At 41.3% G+C, this 16,890-nt stretch overlaps 1 protein-coding gene across 1 annotated transcript in view; it reads right to left on the reverse strand.

Annotated features, from left to right (window-relative positions):
• COL9A1 (collagen type IX alpha 1 chain) overlaps window positions 1-15,866 on the reverse strand; it is a 176,234-nt gene extending 160,368 nt beyond the window's left edge. The window contains exons 1-5 of the mRNA XM_063916767.1: window positions 15,801-15,866; window positions 15,500-15,573; window positions 14,127-14,204; window positions 12,108-12,240; window positions 699-1,095 (exon numbers count right to left, since the gene is read on the reverse strand). Coding sequence (XP_063772837.1) covers window positions 699-1,095; window positions 12,108-12,240; window positions 14,127-14,204; window positions 15,500-15,573; window positions 15,801-15,814 — 696 coding nt within the window. The 5' untranslated portion in view covers window positions 15,815-15,866. The remainder of the gene's footprint in view (window positions 1-698; window positions 1,096-12,107; window positions 12,241-14,126; window positions 14,205-15,499; window positions 15,574-15,800) is intronic.
• Window positions 15,867-16,890: the final 1,024 nt, after the last annotated feature.

Here is a 16,890-nt window from a genome sequence, read left to right on the forward strand (position 1 = left end):
ACGGAATTAGATTAGACTTGTTCTACCTAAGTAAAAAGCAGGTCAGTTTATGGCCTCCACTATTGTGTGTGAGTCATCAGTCAACCAGGAAATGGCAAGTCCATGTGTGGTCAGCTTTCCATTGCTTTGATGTCAACTAGAACAATACTTGCATGACCAACTAAGCTGAACAGGTTGACCAACTCAGACCATCAACAGACTTGTAAGCAAACAATCAAATTAGAATGTGTGTGGCAAATAAAAGAGAGAAAAGTAGTGGATGATACTGTATGCAGTAGTGGCACGTTTATTCATTCTGACCGGAGCACTGCCAGTGTGTAGGGTATGGGATTTCCTTGTGATCCTTTGTGCAAATGTAAGCTACCCCAACTAGATAACAATGTGGCAGATTTATTAACCTGCAGAAGGGATAAAGAAGTGATCAAGCAGTGATAAGAGCAAGGTGACAATGCACCAGCCAATTATTAAGGATTTGAAAAATAACAGTTAGGAGCTGACTGGCTGGTGCATTATCACCTTGCGCTTATCACTGCTTTATCACTTTTTCATCCCTTCTCCAGGCTTAATACATCTGCCCCATTATTCTTAATAAAACTATTCATAGATGTAAAATATACTTTAGTAGATGATAGTGTCCCTTTTACCATACAAATACTGTACATTCTAAAAGCAGTTAAGTATAACATTTGAATACTTACCGGTACAGATACTTCATGGTTATTCTTCAACTTGCCCAAAATGGTGTAGCCATCCACGCTAATTTTCCCTCTTGGAACCAGCTGGAATGAGTCCACTTTGATGCAGTCAATGTAAAGAGTGAGTCTGGACTTTTGCACACTGAAGAGAACTTTGTGGAACTTGGTATCAAACAGAAAGGGGAGGTGGGTGAAGCTTAGGGTGTTCAATTTCCCGTCTGCTCCTTTGTAAGAGAACTCAAGAGCTTTTTTAGGGCCATTAAAGTTAATGGCAGCTTGTTGCTTTCCTTCTGAGTCTACAATTTGCCAGATACTCCAGTGTTTGTTCTTTGTGTTGTCTTTCATCCGGAAGGTGAACATAAAGGAATATTCTTCTGGAAGCCCACTGCTATAGATGTGCCTTAAGGAAGCAATAGAACATGCCAGATGTTAGACAATACCATGTACAATAGATGCATTAGATCATGTACCTGAATCTTTTTTCTTGTTTTCTTTGGGTAAATGAGAGAACATACTGTATGCAGTCTACAGTTACTTCAGTTAGAATAATATGAGTTCATATAAATCCAAGCATGAAACATCAGTATTTAAGAAGCATGGAGTTAACATGGTATTGAAACACCTCTATGGGGTTTACTTACTAAGCGTTAGGATCTAAAACCCAGATTTTCTGATCCTGTTTATGACCGAAATTTAAAAGGGCAATGACTTTACTAGCTGTCTTTTGCAGGCATAAACACAATCAGAATTGTAGAGTTTTATTTATTATTTAAATTAAACTTATCTATACCAACAACACTTAACCTTCTTAGACCAAAAGAAAAAAAGGTTCAACGATAAGAATTCCTGGTAGATGCTGGATTAGTAAAGTCTATTGATTAATTTTTGAAAAAGTAAGAATTTGTTTAAAGGTAAATTAGACAAGGACAGTATATTTAGTGGATACAGAGATTTTATGTAAATCAATGTTACCTTTAACACAATTTCAGCTAAGATAGAGCAAAATTACTGCCCAGGCAGTACAAGATGACGCATAGGGCCCGGTGATGCAAGGGGCCCACCTACTGCCAGCTGCCGCTATGTTTAAAAAACAGGTCTTCTTTCATTTTACCTATTTGTGTTCCTGACAATTGGAGTTGGGAGACAAGGTGGCTGTGTTTGCAGCATAAGCTAGTGGTTCCCAAACACAGTCCTCAAGGCACCTCAACCGTCAAGGTTTTAGGGATATCCCTGCTTGTTAATAGATAATATAATGAAACTGACTGAGGTTCTAATTAAGTCACTTGTGCCTAAGCATTGATATCTTATAACTGTTGGGGTGCCTTGAGGACTGTGTTTGGAAAATACTGGCATACCAGCCTGTCCTCAAATACTGCAACCTAGGACACCTGGGTCGTGACAGTGTACTCTTAGGATAAATACACAATTTCTACTGCCACTATGAAGGAATTTAAGGGAGTCTTTACATTCTCCTCACAAATATTAATATTTTAAACTTACGGCCACATGTACTAAGCCTTGAAAAGTGATAAATTGCACGATGATAAAGTGCCAACCAACCAGCTCCTAACTGTCATTTTTCAAACACAGCCGGTCACATGGCAGTTAGGAGCTGATTGGTTGGTACTTTGGACCTTATTCAGTAAGGATTATAAAATTAGCAATTCGCAATCCTGACAATTATCGAACGAATGAGCATGCGAAACATTTGCATTGCGCACACGTGAGCAAAAATAGCGACAGAAATTGCATACAGATCGTGATCGCAACACAGCTGCTGTTTGACTGTCAGGAAGCCGGCGTTTCTGGGCAGAAACCTGCCATTTTCTAGGTGCATCTGAAAAAACGCAGGCGTGCCCAGGGTCTCTGACGTCAGTGATGACCACTTCCAGCCTCTTGTGTTGCAAGAATTGTGGACAACCTTGCCTGGTGCAGATAGGAAAAATCTTTGATATTCCAGTAATTGCATATGGTTTTGCGATCAGCCCGCATATTGCGATGCATTCGCAATTTCTGCAATGGCCATTTTTTTTGTATTTCGGGGTGGCAACTATTTGATCGTTGCAGCTGCTTTTTAGCAGAAATTGCAATCTTTACTGAATGAGGTCCTTTATCACCATGAAATGTATCACTTTTCATGGCTTAGTACATCTTCCCCTTAATTACACCTAGGTATGTAGCATTGACCTCACAGGCTCACAAGTTTAACAAGAAACAGAGAATATGGTAGATTTAATGTATTTAATCTGAAATATATATATTTCCAATGTTTAGTTAAAAAAAGATATTATAAACATTGACATACAGATATAATTGCAATTTGTTTCAGAAATAAAAGAGAAAAATCAGAAATCAAAGTTGCATACATACAAGACTTTATTTTCTTCCGTGAAAGAGATCACAGATTAGATTGGTGCACCCCTCAGTCACAAAGACTTCTCTTGAGGTAATAGACAACTCTCCTAGTTTCAAGAGACATTTTATATTTGAAGGAGGCTGCTCCTTGGTCCCCACCTTTGGGATAAACTCTCTCAATACCACAGTTAATTGATTGATGCAGTCTTGCTTAGATGTCTGCATAACCCCTTTGTTCTTACAATGCAGAGTCTACTTTTCAAGATGGCAGGGTCTCTTATCAATCCTATAGGCAGTTTTATGGCTTTGTCAGGAAGGAGATTTACCGGACAGAAGGACCCTCAGATCTATTCTTCTTAAGACATTTTTGTCACCTGTGTAGTCTCACAGTCTGTACACAAAGCTACAGGTATAGATGACATTTCCCTAGCTCACACATGGCGCCATGCGGTGTATAGTGCACACACATCTCAGACCTTTCAAGTGTCATGCTGCTTATGCAAACAGCGTGTTCTTACACAACTGGTCATTTAATATCAACAATAGAGTTATACAATTTAAAGATACAGTGTTTCAAACAGAACAGCAATTGGCAGGTTATAAATAAGAAAATATAATTTCATGATCCCTATGTCACAGAAACTGGCAGGACTGGGTTTTTTAAGGACAACTGCACTGAATGCTACAGGCACACAGCAGATCCATGCTTCAGAGATACCCCATCATCTACCATTTGCAAGCATTTTTTTTCCTAATGCCTGATCTTAGAAAAAAACTGGCAACTTCCAGTAGTCTTGCTACTGGGAGCCAGAGACACCCTTGCAAGACTCTGCCAATAAGAGGTGGAGTGCAGCACCAGTAACATGATACAAGGACTGAGGAGTGCATGATACAGTAGAAAGGTTGCAAAGAGATTTTTTTGATAAGGGTTAGCAGTGTGAAGGAGGAGATCTGTGCAACATGGTGGGTGGGTCTGTGCTGGGAGATCTGTGTGTATGTGGGTGAGGGGGATCTTCTCTGCAAGGGGGAGAACCAAGGGCATAGCTGCCATAGGTGTAGGGAGTGCAGCTGCTATGGGGCCCAGAGCTGAGAGGGACCCACCTTCCCTGTCAAAGTTACATGTGTTATACACATTTTTCACCATTGGGTGGTACACAATCTTTTGCTTTGGGGCCTACAATATATTTAGTTACATCCCTGGACCTGCTCATTGTAATGTGGAATAAAATGAACATGAGGGCATTATATGTTATATAACATGAACTGGGGCACTGTAATGTGACAAAATATGAAGTTGAGGTGCTATAGTGTGGTATAATATGAAGCGGGAGCAGCACTGTGATGTAGCATAATATGGACTGGGGACACTGTCAGGGATATTGAGTTATCATGGCTAATTGACTCCTCCCCTGGATATTCAATTGTCTCCAAAGGCGGCCATCATTGGAGGTTTTATTTCAGCATCCATGATGACCAACCCTACTCCATTTTTTTTACAAAAACATATTGGTTCTGGGACTTATCCCGGATCCTGTGTGTTTTCGTGAGAGAACTGTAAAATTTTCCTGAGAAAAAAAATAGGGTAAATCGAATAGCCCAATGCGAAACATCATGCAAAAAGCACAATAATACCCATTTTTTTCTACGTGAAACTGTCGTGGGGATAATTGACTATCCCCCTGTATGTCATAATGTGAATTGGGGGTACTGTGTTTCACAATGTGTACTGGCAGCCCTACAGTGTGACATAATGTGAACTAGGGTACTGCTATGGGTCATAACATTAACAACTGCTGTGGAGAAGTGTCTCTAGAAGCATTGGGCCAGGACCCCTTCAAAAATGTTGCTATGAGGCCCACAAAGTTCTGGCTACACCTCTGGGGAGAACTGTGTTAGGGGGGCTCTTTTATGGGCAACTTTTACACTGTATCTATCGCTCTCTCTCAAAGGTTTAATACATCTCCCCCAAAATGTGGGCTGTGAGTAACTGAAAACCAGGTCAAGATTGGAAGCGGCCTAGTTAAATCATCAACTACAGTAAAATCACTGCATTCCTGAAAATGTCAACAAAGATGCATATTGTGAGTTGGGACCATAGCAGAAAAGAACAAGCAACTGTGTACCTTGGCAAAAACACTGCATGGAGGGCATATTTAAAATGTGCAGAGAGCTTTAGATGTGATAGAGGCATGCACTGGTGGATGGGGGGGGGGGGGCACTGTCATTTCTAGAAATTTCTTTTTATTTCATAGGAGGGCATTAGCGGAACCATCAGGTTTGATAGAGCACTAGGATCCGCCACAGCTCTAACAGCAGGTCAGTCTGGCAACAACATGTAAAGCCAGTCATTTTGAAGATGCTGCTGGTGGGAATGCTGTGAGAGGATGAGAGATGATTATTAGAGGGGCCAGAAAGGGGGTGAGTGTTGTGCTGTGTGGTCAACTTTGAAGGGGCCAATGGCGGGGAAACAGTGTTATGTTGTGGACATTGCATTCAATGGGGCGGGGGAGAGTGCTGGAGTGTGGACATTGAAGGAGAGGGTGGACATTTTATGGGGAGGTGGGACAGGAACAGTGCTGTGCTGTGCACATTGAAGGGGTTGAGGGGCAGGGTTGTACTGTGGACATTGAACGGCCCGGGGATGGGGGGAGGGGGAGTGCTGGAGTGTGGACATTGAAGGGACTGGGGGAGTGCTGTGGATATTGAAGGGTCCTGGGGAAGTGTTGTGATGTGGAAATTTTTTTGTGGAGGTGGGACGGGAACAGTGCTGTGGACATTGACGGGGTTGAGGGGAGGGGAGGGGATGGGGGGGAGGGGGAGTGCTGTGTTGTGGACATAGAAAAGTCAGGTGGGGGAGTGCTGTGTTGTGGACATTGAAGGGGCAGGGGGGGGGGTGCTGTACGTTGGATAGATATGGAAGGTTGCCGGGTTGTGGGGCAGAAGAGTGCGGTGATATGAACAGTGAAGGAGCTGGAGGGAATGCTATGTACATTGAAGGGGTCGGGGCAGGGAGTGCTGTGGTGTGGACATTGAAGGGGCCACAGGGGGATGTCTGGGAGTGCTGTGCTTTAGACATTGAAGGGACAGGTGGGGAGATGCTGTGGGGTGGATATTGGAGGGGCAGGGGTAGAGGTGCTGTGAGGTGGTTATTGAAGGGTGGCCAATCTTCTCGATATCACCTCTGCTTAAGTGCATGCTGCCCTTACAGTAAGTGTGCAGCCTGATGGTGCATTCTGCACCAGGTGTACTACCCCTGTATGTTCCAAGCTGCCACACTGTATATCCACTGCAATCCATTGTGTGCATTGCCTGCATTGACCCCGTAGCTGCTGTTACCATAAAATCCAGTACCATGGTTAAGGACATTCAATGTGGCATGACAGTAACGTTCACATCCGTTGTGCATCTTTAGTGATCACCACCCCAAAAGGCTCCAAATATTTCAACAGTTCTGGTGGGCCACTCTGTTCCAATCTTTCAGTGTACTGTAGGTGTCCCAGTCATCAGTTACACTAGCATAAGCCGCTATTGTACCAATGTATCTCTATCACTTTGTAACTGTGCTGTCTCTGCTTTATTTTAACGACTTACTATATAACTCATGTGCTTCAGCCATTGCGCACAGACTATGGAGAGAAACCAGCCTGCCACTGTTACTTGGAACAGCCACCTAGAGGATGCCGTCAACAACCAGGACATGGCAGGACCATGGCATGGCAAGTAGGTAAGGGGCATGGCCTTGTTTATTCTATGTACCCCATGCCCCTAGAGTGACAATGATAGGTGTGGCCTGCAGGCATGGCATATCCTGTGAGGCCATGTCCTCTGTAGTGAGGTAACGCCCTCTTATGAGAGCGCATGCATCGGGGCATGTGCAAATATACCTAGTGCCACTAACCTGGTAGTACAGATGGTGTAATGGTTAGCATTACTACCTCACAGCACTGAGGACATGGGTTCGATTCCCACCATGGCTCTAACTTTGTGGAGTTTGTATATTCTCCCAGTACTTGCGTGGGTTTCCTCCGGGTACACCGGTTTCCTCCCACAATCCAAAAATATATACTGGTAGGTTAATTGGATCCCAACAAAATTAACCCTGGCATGAATGTGTGTGTGTGTGTGTGTACATGTGGTAGGGAATATACAGTAGATTGTAAGCTTTACTGGGGCTGGAACTGATGTGAATGGCCAAGTAAAGCACTGCGGAATATGTGTGCTGTATATAAATAACTGGTAGTAATAATAATAATAATAACTTCTACTGTTATACTGTCATGGTACCCACTGTCAGTTTCTTCTGGATTCACCCCTAAATGTGTGTCCTAACTAATCTAAAATGTATTGCATGTAAAATTAGCCAGTATTTAACTTGCATGTGAAAAATATAAAAGTATTTGTACCTCTTCCATTGCAACATGGTTTGCTACAGATGGTTCTCAGAACAGTGGTTCTCAAACTGGGTGCCTAGGCACCCTGTGGTGCCTCAGGACACTTGCAGAGGTGCCTTGTATTGGTGGTCCAGAACCAATTCAAATTATTTACGGTCAATGTAATAGGCAAAACCAGTGTTGGTGGCTGCTAATCATAAAAAATGTGAACAAACAGAAGCAAATCTTGTCCCTCACCACCAGATAAACCCAAGGATGACATACAAACACAATTTACTTAATTAAGTTCTTTCTAAATTTCTCAATAAGAAACTTTTGGCCTAGGGGAGCCGTGAAAAAAAATTCTGACACCCTAGGGAACCGTGATTCAAAAAACTTTGGGAACTACTGATATACAATATAGTACAAGCATATTGCAAGATCAGAGATGTTATTCACTATCATGGCTAGAACATTTCAAAGCATCTACACAAGCTCCAAATTTCTTGAAAACTCTAACAGGACCATTTGATATCACTCATCTCTCTCAGTAAGATAAGGGGTCTGATTCAGGTCCAGCTGTAGCGGTGCTTGCCGCATACTACCGATGTTTGGTACTTTGTGCATGCTCACACTGTACGGGTCTGCTACGTGGCATGCATATCGGCATCACACTCTCTGTGATTGAGGGTGCAGCGACGGCCTTCATTTCTTAAAACGGAGGCATGTCGCCGCTGTTACGGGGGAGGGACGAAGCCAGGGGGCGGGATGTAATGCCGCCATAGTTCGGCGGCCATGCGGGATGTTGTTTTTTTTAAAGGGGCATGGTTTTGCCTTGTAAGTTATTGCCCCTTTAAAAAAACACCCAGGATCTTCCTCCAAGTTGTTACTGTGACTTTCAGCTTGCTCGACCACATAAGTCACGCAGCCAGCCAGTGGTGTTGCAGATGATCAGATGCTGCATCCTAGAATGCAGTTTGAATCAGTAATTCATGCAGGAGGCATGCTGCCTCCTACTGTATACCATATTACCATAATATAGCTACTCTAACCACATCTGAATCAGACCTTTTTCATCATCTGGAAATAGTCTTGATAGGTCCATCTGGCTCCCATTTACCCTTGCCCTTTCTCCTTATCACCATACTCACTCTTTTTCCTGTATATTGTTATAGTCTGACATTTATGCAAAAAAAAACTCAGCAGACATTTGTAATTTTTACTTTTGTTTTAAGTGAAGAATTTTGGGATGTATGGATGTATGTGTGTATGTTCCAGCATAACTCTGGAATGCCCGGAACAATTTACACCAAACTTGGTATACATATGACTTACAATCTGGACTAAAAATACTGTGAGGGTAAGACACCCCTAGCATCCCTAGTGGTGGGGATGGGAAGTGGCTGACATGTAAAAATCCATAGTTTTCGGGGACGCTGAGATGCATAGTGACACTCCCAATGCGGTTTCAGCCCAAGTTCAGCCCCATCAGCATGGGGGCTGAGAAGGGGTGAAAAATAAAATGTCTATATACATATGTGGCACTGCAGTGCTGCTAACACACAAAGTCAAAGGGGATGGAAAACTGTGCAGCCTTCCCAAGTGTCCTCCTCCTTTCAAAGCTAGCAGCTCCTTGCAGTGCTGGGTGGGGCGCAGGGCAGTGTGGGATCCCGAGCAAGCCGGGACAGGGAGAGATGCCTGACATCATCCCGTCTCTCCTGAAAAATGGGGGGGGGAGGGGATTGATCCGGCATCCAGGGCAGAGTCCAGGCAGGCTGAGTGTCAAGGCAGAGACCCGGGAGCTGACGGCAGTGCCCCCGATTCCCCTGCAGAGGCGGTGCCGGCGGGAGACAGCCATCGGCAGGACTGAGAGACCTGACATTGCGGCAGTGCGGGGGGAAAATGCGGCGCTCAGTGTCCCTTCAGAGGCGGCAGCTCAGGTGGCAGCGATTGAGAAGCTAAGTAAGGAGGCCTAGGGCCCATTGGAATCGAGTCAGCCTATCCCTGCAAACCTTACATATTTAACATACAGCGGCCGGAGCTTGGCCTGTCGTCCCAGCATTTACAGCACTGAGCAGGGCAGAGAAGGAGGCAGATTATACTCCTCAACGCCAGCCTTTTGACAGCATCAATCTGAGGAAGGCCCACCCGGAGGTGCGGCCTGACAAAGATTAGCAACGGCGCTCAGACCGTGTCCTGTTGTAAGTCTAATTAGTTTACCAGGAAGTCCTTCAAAATTACAGTTATACGCACAGAAATACTTGAAATTCATAGCGAAGCACAGGTATTCCGCTAGTATATTATAGAAAATACATTTAATAGTTCAGAATTAATGTAATATTTTATAATTGATTTTTCATATTTATTATTTCTACACATTTCAGATTATCATGCAAACAATGCTTTTTTTGGTTTGTATTCACAAACTCTTCTAATGTTTTATGTTGAGTTTTGGTCTGTATCAACATGTGGCGGTATGTTTACTAAGGTGTGAGGTTTTTTTTAGAAGTGGAGATGTTGCCCATAGCAACCAATCAGATTCCACTTAACATTCATCTAGCAGCTTCTAGAAGATAATAACTAAAATCTGATTGGTTGCTATGGCCAAAATCTCCACTTCTAAAAAACTCACACCTTAGTAAATATACCCTGTAGTGCTGTTCCACAAATACCTGAATAAAAAATGCACCATTTTTATTTTAAATTACTTATGGTAAATAGTTCCATTACTTATTTAAGGCTAAAGTAATGAGAATAAGCCATAAGACATCACTTTGTACAATTAGGTATTGGAATCACTAACTAGGATCTGATTTGTTGTATATAACTCAATGGGGGATATTCAATTGTTTTAAAAAACAGTTGGGTGTCTGTTTTTTCCTATCTAATAGACAGGAAAAAACAGACACCCAACCGACTTTTCAAACATTTGAATTCCCCCCTATGTGTTAAACAAAAAAATCTGTATTCAAGATTCCCAAATTTTTTTTGTTGAGAATTACATTATGGCAGGTGAATTTCCCTTTTTCTTACAAATGGATGGAAGGAAGATGGAGAATGTGGATCTGGATTCACACCATTCCCCCAGACTTGTTTCTGGGTTGACACCATTTTTAAACATATTGCTAACTTAATATTGTTATGATCGCATAAGTGTTCTTAATGTGTGTTCTATTGTACTCATATGGAAAGGGTATCCATTCAGATGGTTGACCATGTTATGGTCGACAGTCATTAGGTCGACCACTATTGGTCGACATTTACATGGTCGACATGGAAAGTACATATTTGATGACTTTATGTAAATGTCATGCTTCAATAAAGAAAAATTTGTTTAAAAAAATAAAAACAATATGCACATAATCTGTACCAGAATTTAATCATAGTTCCCATCAATCAGTTTATAATTTTTTAACCAGATACATCATAATAAAGTATGCCAAATAAAATATAAAATTGTTAATATACTACATCTGTCAGAAATTAAATGAAAATTAAAGTTATGAACTGTACTAGGTATGGTCATCGATGGGCTGCTCATCGATGGTTGCCCTTGATGGTGCCATAGGTGATATCCATCAATAGTACTTAAGCCATCTATGGTGAACCATCAATGGTTTGCGCCACTCGATGGCCACCACTGGCAGGGAAGCGGGCCAATACAAAAAATGGAGGCATGGTTAGTGGGTAGCTGGAGGCGGGGCTAAGCTCCGTGTGGGTTAAAAAAAATATTAAGTTCTACTCAGCCATTAATGGCAGAGAACCATTGGCTCTCTGTCATCGATGGCAAAACCATCGGGCATCGGTAGTTAGCCATCTATGTTTGGCAACTATGGGCTATCCCTAAACTGTACCTCAAAGTCTACAAAGAACTGCAAGCATAATTGTATACAGTATATTAATTAACACACTGAAACAACATATTTTTGAAAACTGTATCCCTCTAATTCAGTTGTCAGACTAAAATAAACCATGGCAAATAATAATAGAAAATACTGTAGTATTATTGTAATAATAATAATAATAATAATAATAATAATAGTAATAATAATAATAATACAATTAAGTGATTTGGCTTATGCACGCTTATTATTTTATAAGGCTTAGAGATGACTTTCAGCACCACGACAAGAGAACAGCACCTGTACATCATCCTAAAATTCACTAGGGGGAGTTCTTTCCACATATTTTAAATAGCAACTGCCGTGAAAAAATGTCTGAATGAGAATATTTCCTTATTTTCCATTTTACCAGAACAGTTAACACTAATCTACAGAGCTGTATCATAATACAGAGAATACAGTATGTAACTTTTTATTTGCCTCATCATGCTATATAATTTTCACATTCTTTTTATCTACATTATCATTTTAAAAGATACAGCAAACAAAGCACTCCAGATAAACAGGATGTCATCTAATTAAACTACAACTATAACCCTCAATGATAATGAGCTATCACCATCTAATCCTGTCATCCAATTACTCATTCTTACAGCATATTAGCAAAACTCACATGATTTTATTGTGATTTTTTTTCTATCAAGAACTGTTCTTCCATTGCAACTCATCTCATACAGTTACATAAAAGTTTGATACATACCAGATTTATGATATCTTACAACTGCCAAATGAAACTTTGTTTTAAGTCACACAGCAGAAAAAAAGCATTTAATTTGTGTACATACCTGGTCAAAATCCGGAAGTCAACATTTGTTCCCAACTGATATGCCACTTGGTACGGCGATGTGCCCACAACAGTCTGTATAGCCCCAACAGATGCAGCTCTGTCTATCTGGAACTTGGAAATCAGATCAAAGCCTAGAGCGAGAAGTTAGAAAATTTTATTATAGAGACACACAGCAGTCAATTACTTTGTCCACATGTTTTTAGACCACCCATGCAAATTTACTATAAATAAATATTACATATATGTGCTGTGGAGGATGAAAGCTTGCGATATACCTATATGTACACCAAACAGCCATAACATTAAAACCACTAACAGGTGAAGTGAATAACATTTATTATCTTGTTACAATGGAACCTGTCAATGGGTTGGATATATTGGCAGTGTGTGAGCATTCAGTTCTTGAAGTTGAGGTGTTGGAAGCAGAAAAAGTGGGCAAGCGTAAGGATCTCAGTGACTTTGAGAACGAACCATGAATTGTGATGGCTAGACGACTGGGTCAGAGCATCTCCAAAACAGTACGTCTTATGGAGTGTTCCTGGTATGCAGTGGTTAGTATGTACCAAAAGGGATCCAAGAAAGGATAACCAGTAAAATGGCGACAGGGTCATGGGTGCCCAAAAATCATGGATGCTCCTGGGGAGCGAAGGCTTGCATGTCTGGTTCTATCCCACAGAAGGGCAATTGTAGCACAAATTGCTGAAAGGTGTCCGCACACATAGTGCATTGCCGCTTGCTCCGTAATGGGTCAGGGTAGCCGCAGACCGGTCAAAATGATTGCTAACCCCTGTCCACAGCAAAACTGCCTACAATGGGTACATGAGCATCAGAACTGTACCATGGAGCAATGGAAGAAGGTGGCTTGGTCTGATGAATCACATTTTCTTATACCTCATGTGGATGGCTGGGTGGGCGTGCGTTATTTACCTGGGGATGAGATGGCACCAGGATGCACAATGGGAAGAAGGCAAGCCAGTGTTATGCTCTGGGCAAAGTTCTGCTTGGAAACCGTGGGTCCTAGCATTTATGTGGATGTTACACTCTAATCATTGTTGTAGACCAAGCACACACCTTCATGGCAACAGTATTCCCAGACGGCAGTGGCCTCTTTCGGCAGGATAGTGTGTCCTGCCACACTCATTGCAAAAAGTCCACAGGAATTGTTTGAGGAATATGACAAAGAGTTCAAGGTGTTGACTTGGCCTCTAAATTCCCCAGATCTCAATCCAATCAAGCATCTGTGGGATGTGATGGGGAAAAAAAAGTCCAAGCCATGGAGGCACCACCTCGCAACTTAAAGGATCTGCTGCTAACGTGTTGGTGCCAGATAACACAGTACACCTTCAGAGCTTTCGTGGGCTCCTTGCCTTGACAGGTCAGAGCTGTTTTGGCAGCATAAGAGGGACCTACACAATATTAAGCAGGTAGTTTTAATGTTATGGCTGATGGGTATACAGTACTGTAGATAGATAGATAGATTAGATTAGATTAGATTAGATTAGATTAGATAAAAAGTTTACAGACATAAATGACACATGAAATAAAACAAATCCAGATGCTTTTTTTTTATAATTTCAGTCATAATTGAGACTAAACAGAACAGTATTTCTTGAGAAAAATTGAGGCGCCTTGAGTACTGTTGGAGAAAGAGCGCTATATAAATACAATTATTGTTGTTATTATTATTATTATTATTATTATTAATGCATTATTTAAGTTTGTTTTACAATGCTAGGAGGTAGGACTATGATGGACATATTGCACAGTCTGCTTCTCCAAATCGTACAACCTGGGTGTGCAGAGGAATCTCCTGTGAGCAGAGAAAGGCTTGATCTGTATTAGGCACTAGGCAAACCATCTATCTGCACTGGTACAAACATCATGTTTTTCCATGAGCTTCACAAATTATGCCCTGAGCTAGTGCATAATAAGAACATTTTATGATAGCCCATAAAATAAAGAAGGAGTTCATTGTTGAAGATGGACTTTGTTCTTGTCTTGTTGAGCTGCACTTTACCTGGTAGGTCATCCTGTCCCTCGTTAATGGGTGGGCATTTGTGCTGAATAATGTTGAATTTTAAATTGAAAGGGAATCCTAAAAAGAAACCGAATATATATTAATACCATAAACAGATCAAAAAGTCAGAACATATATCTGAGTTACTGAAGAAAGAAAGTGTGATTTAAAAAGTTGGTTAAATAAGAGATAGTTATAATACCCAATGTTGCGTGATATGCATAGCAAATTGTAACAATGTATGCTATATTTTTATATATCACACATACAAAGACATCTTCATTTTCTTCTTTCAAAATATTACGTCTTTCCAATATAAGTAAAGTACTAGTCTATTGATATAATGTAATTGTTTATTCACAATACATATTGATTCCATGTGATATTGATTAGGCTGTCTCAAGTAAGAACAAGCCTCAGTGTGTGTGTATCCAGCATCTTGGGCATAGTAATCACACTGTAACCACATCCATTACAGGAAGAGTATTATGCAAAGTATTTAATGGGTGAGGCCCATCATCCAGTAAGTATCGCCCTCATTATTGAGAGGAATGTGTATGGGGACTGCAACATTACTGCAGGCAGGCTGCGGTTTACTGACATTTACAAGAATCAGCGAGGGGAGATCAAATAAGCGACCACCACAATCTAAACACTCAGTGGTCTGCCTTTCTGAAAGCAGCTGCTGTGAGCAGGAAAAATAAACATTTTCTTTACAAATGCATTTAATATGACCCAGAAAGATTTTGGAAAATGTTACTCAGGTCTGGTTTGTGTGAGCAAAGGGGCTGCAATGTGGTCTCTGAACAGAGCACCCACTCTAAACAGAGGGCTCTTTTTACCCAGTGGCCCAGACTGCACGGTCCTTTCCTTTAAACAACATTTGCAATGCAGAAACACCTTTCAGTCCCAATGTAACATGTACTGTATCTGCAATTATAGCTATTTGGCTTCTACCCAACTGAATACGATCAAAGGGCAATTCATGCCAACATCAGCCAGCTCTACCTTGTAGGAACCAGAAGATGCCTTGTGCCTTAAAAGCTGAAATCTAAGAAAGCATAATGCACAGGCACAGAACAGGCTAAGGAGGTAGATTTCTATTCACAGCATCCACAAGTGTTCATCCAGGCTCACACTGATGCAAGTCTCAAACTCCTACTCAATCTTTCTCTCTCTCTCTCTCTCTCTCTCTCTCTCTCTCTCTGACTTTCTATCTCCTTTCTCTCTATCATTTTTCTCTTCTCCTTTGTCTAATTGTCTATCTGTGCCCTTTTCTCATTGTGGTTTCTGTTTTAGTATCATTTCCTGACATACTGTACATACACATGAAAGAAACATTAGAAAGATACTGTAGTATATATACCACTTACTTGTGTAATGTTCTATTGTGGCAGACACCAGGATTCCCAGGAAGCTGAGCATATACAAAGCAAGTGGTAGATTCCTGTTAAAACAAAGTTTGTTTAGTGTAAAGTGAGATGCAATGAGTACTATGAATTGCGGATGAGCAGTACATGTTCCCTGTATCCACAGCGCTTTATCTTCTGTCTGCTTTCTTACAGTGCAGGTGATGACAATTTAAAGGAAATGTCCTGTGTTCTATTCACAGTCACACACATTTGATATTTGCTATACTACACTTCTTTACATGAGTTAAATCCATATCCTTACCATGTGCCCTTCATGGTTCCGTATTCATTGGCATTAGATCCCTAGTATCCCTAGGCACTAAGATTTTCACAGGAAATGTAATTATTTATAGGGTCTGTATAATAGTTTAGTATTTCTGCTACCAATGAGAAGTGGTCTGGATAACCTGAGACTCCACCTCTCCACCTATTTGCATGTGTACAGTGTTCCAGTGTGTGGATGGGCTGCACTGTAGGAGGCTCAGTGAGGGGTCAGACAAGTAGCTGCTGGGAAAAGTTGTTACATCGTTAACCAGGGTATAAGCACTGAGCTTAGGCACTACTCCTTATCTTATAACTTACTGGACAACTTATTCCAAGATTGTGGATGGTGGTTTCCTATCATTTATATATATATATATATATATATATATATATATATAGACAGAATCAGACTTATACAAATGAAAATAATGAAAAAAAACTGTGTGTGTGTGTGTGTGTGTGTGTGTGTGTGTGTGTGTGTGTGTGTGTATGTATATATATATATATATATATATATATATACGCTGTGCGATGCTTTTGCATTCCTGCGGGGGGGGGGGGGGGGGCGTCACTGACATGCGGGTGGACTTGCCCTGTGCTGGGCATGCCCCCGCATGTCTGAGTGCCTGATTGTAGCTGTGCTAAATTTAGCACAGCTACGATCAACTCGGAATGGCCCCCAATGTACAGTAATAAGGTGCATGTTTACAACTCATACCTAAAACATTACCAAAATCTCTCCAATAAATAGACCAGCTTCTATGCCCCTGGCTAGGTGTAAAGGATTTTACAAATATGGACATACAGTAATGAAAGTAACATTAAATCATTAAATGCATATTCCTATGACATTATGGGGGTCATTCCGAGTTGTTCGCTCGTTGCTGATTTTCGCAATGGAGCGATTAAGGCAAAAATGTGCATGCACATGGTACGCAGTGCGCATGCGCTAAGTATTTTAGCACAAAACTTAGTAGATTTACTCACGTCCGAACGAAAAATTTTCATTGTTGAAGTGATCGGAGTGTGATTGACAGGAAGTGGGTGTTTTTGGGCGGAAACTGACCGTTTTCTGGGAGTGTGCAGAA

This window comes from Pseudophryne corroboree, chromosome 4 (assembly GCF_028390025.1).
Source record: "Pseudophryne corroboree isolate aPseCor3 chromosome 4, aPseCor3.hap2, whole genome shotgun sequence".
Classification (NCBI taxonomy): Eukaryota; Metazoa; Chordata; class Amphibia; order Anura; family Myobatrachidae; genus Pseudophryne; species Pseudophryne corroboree.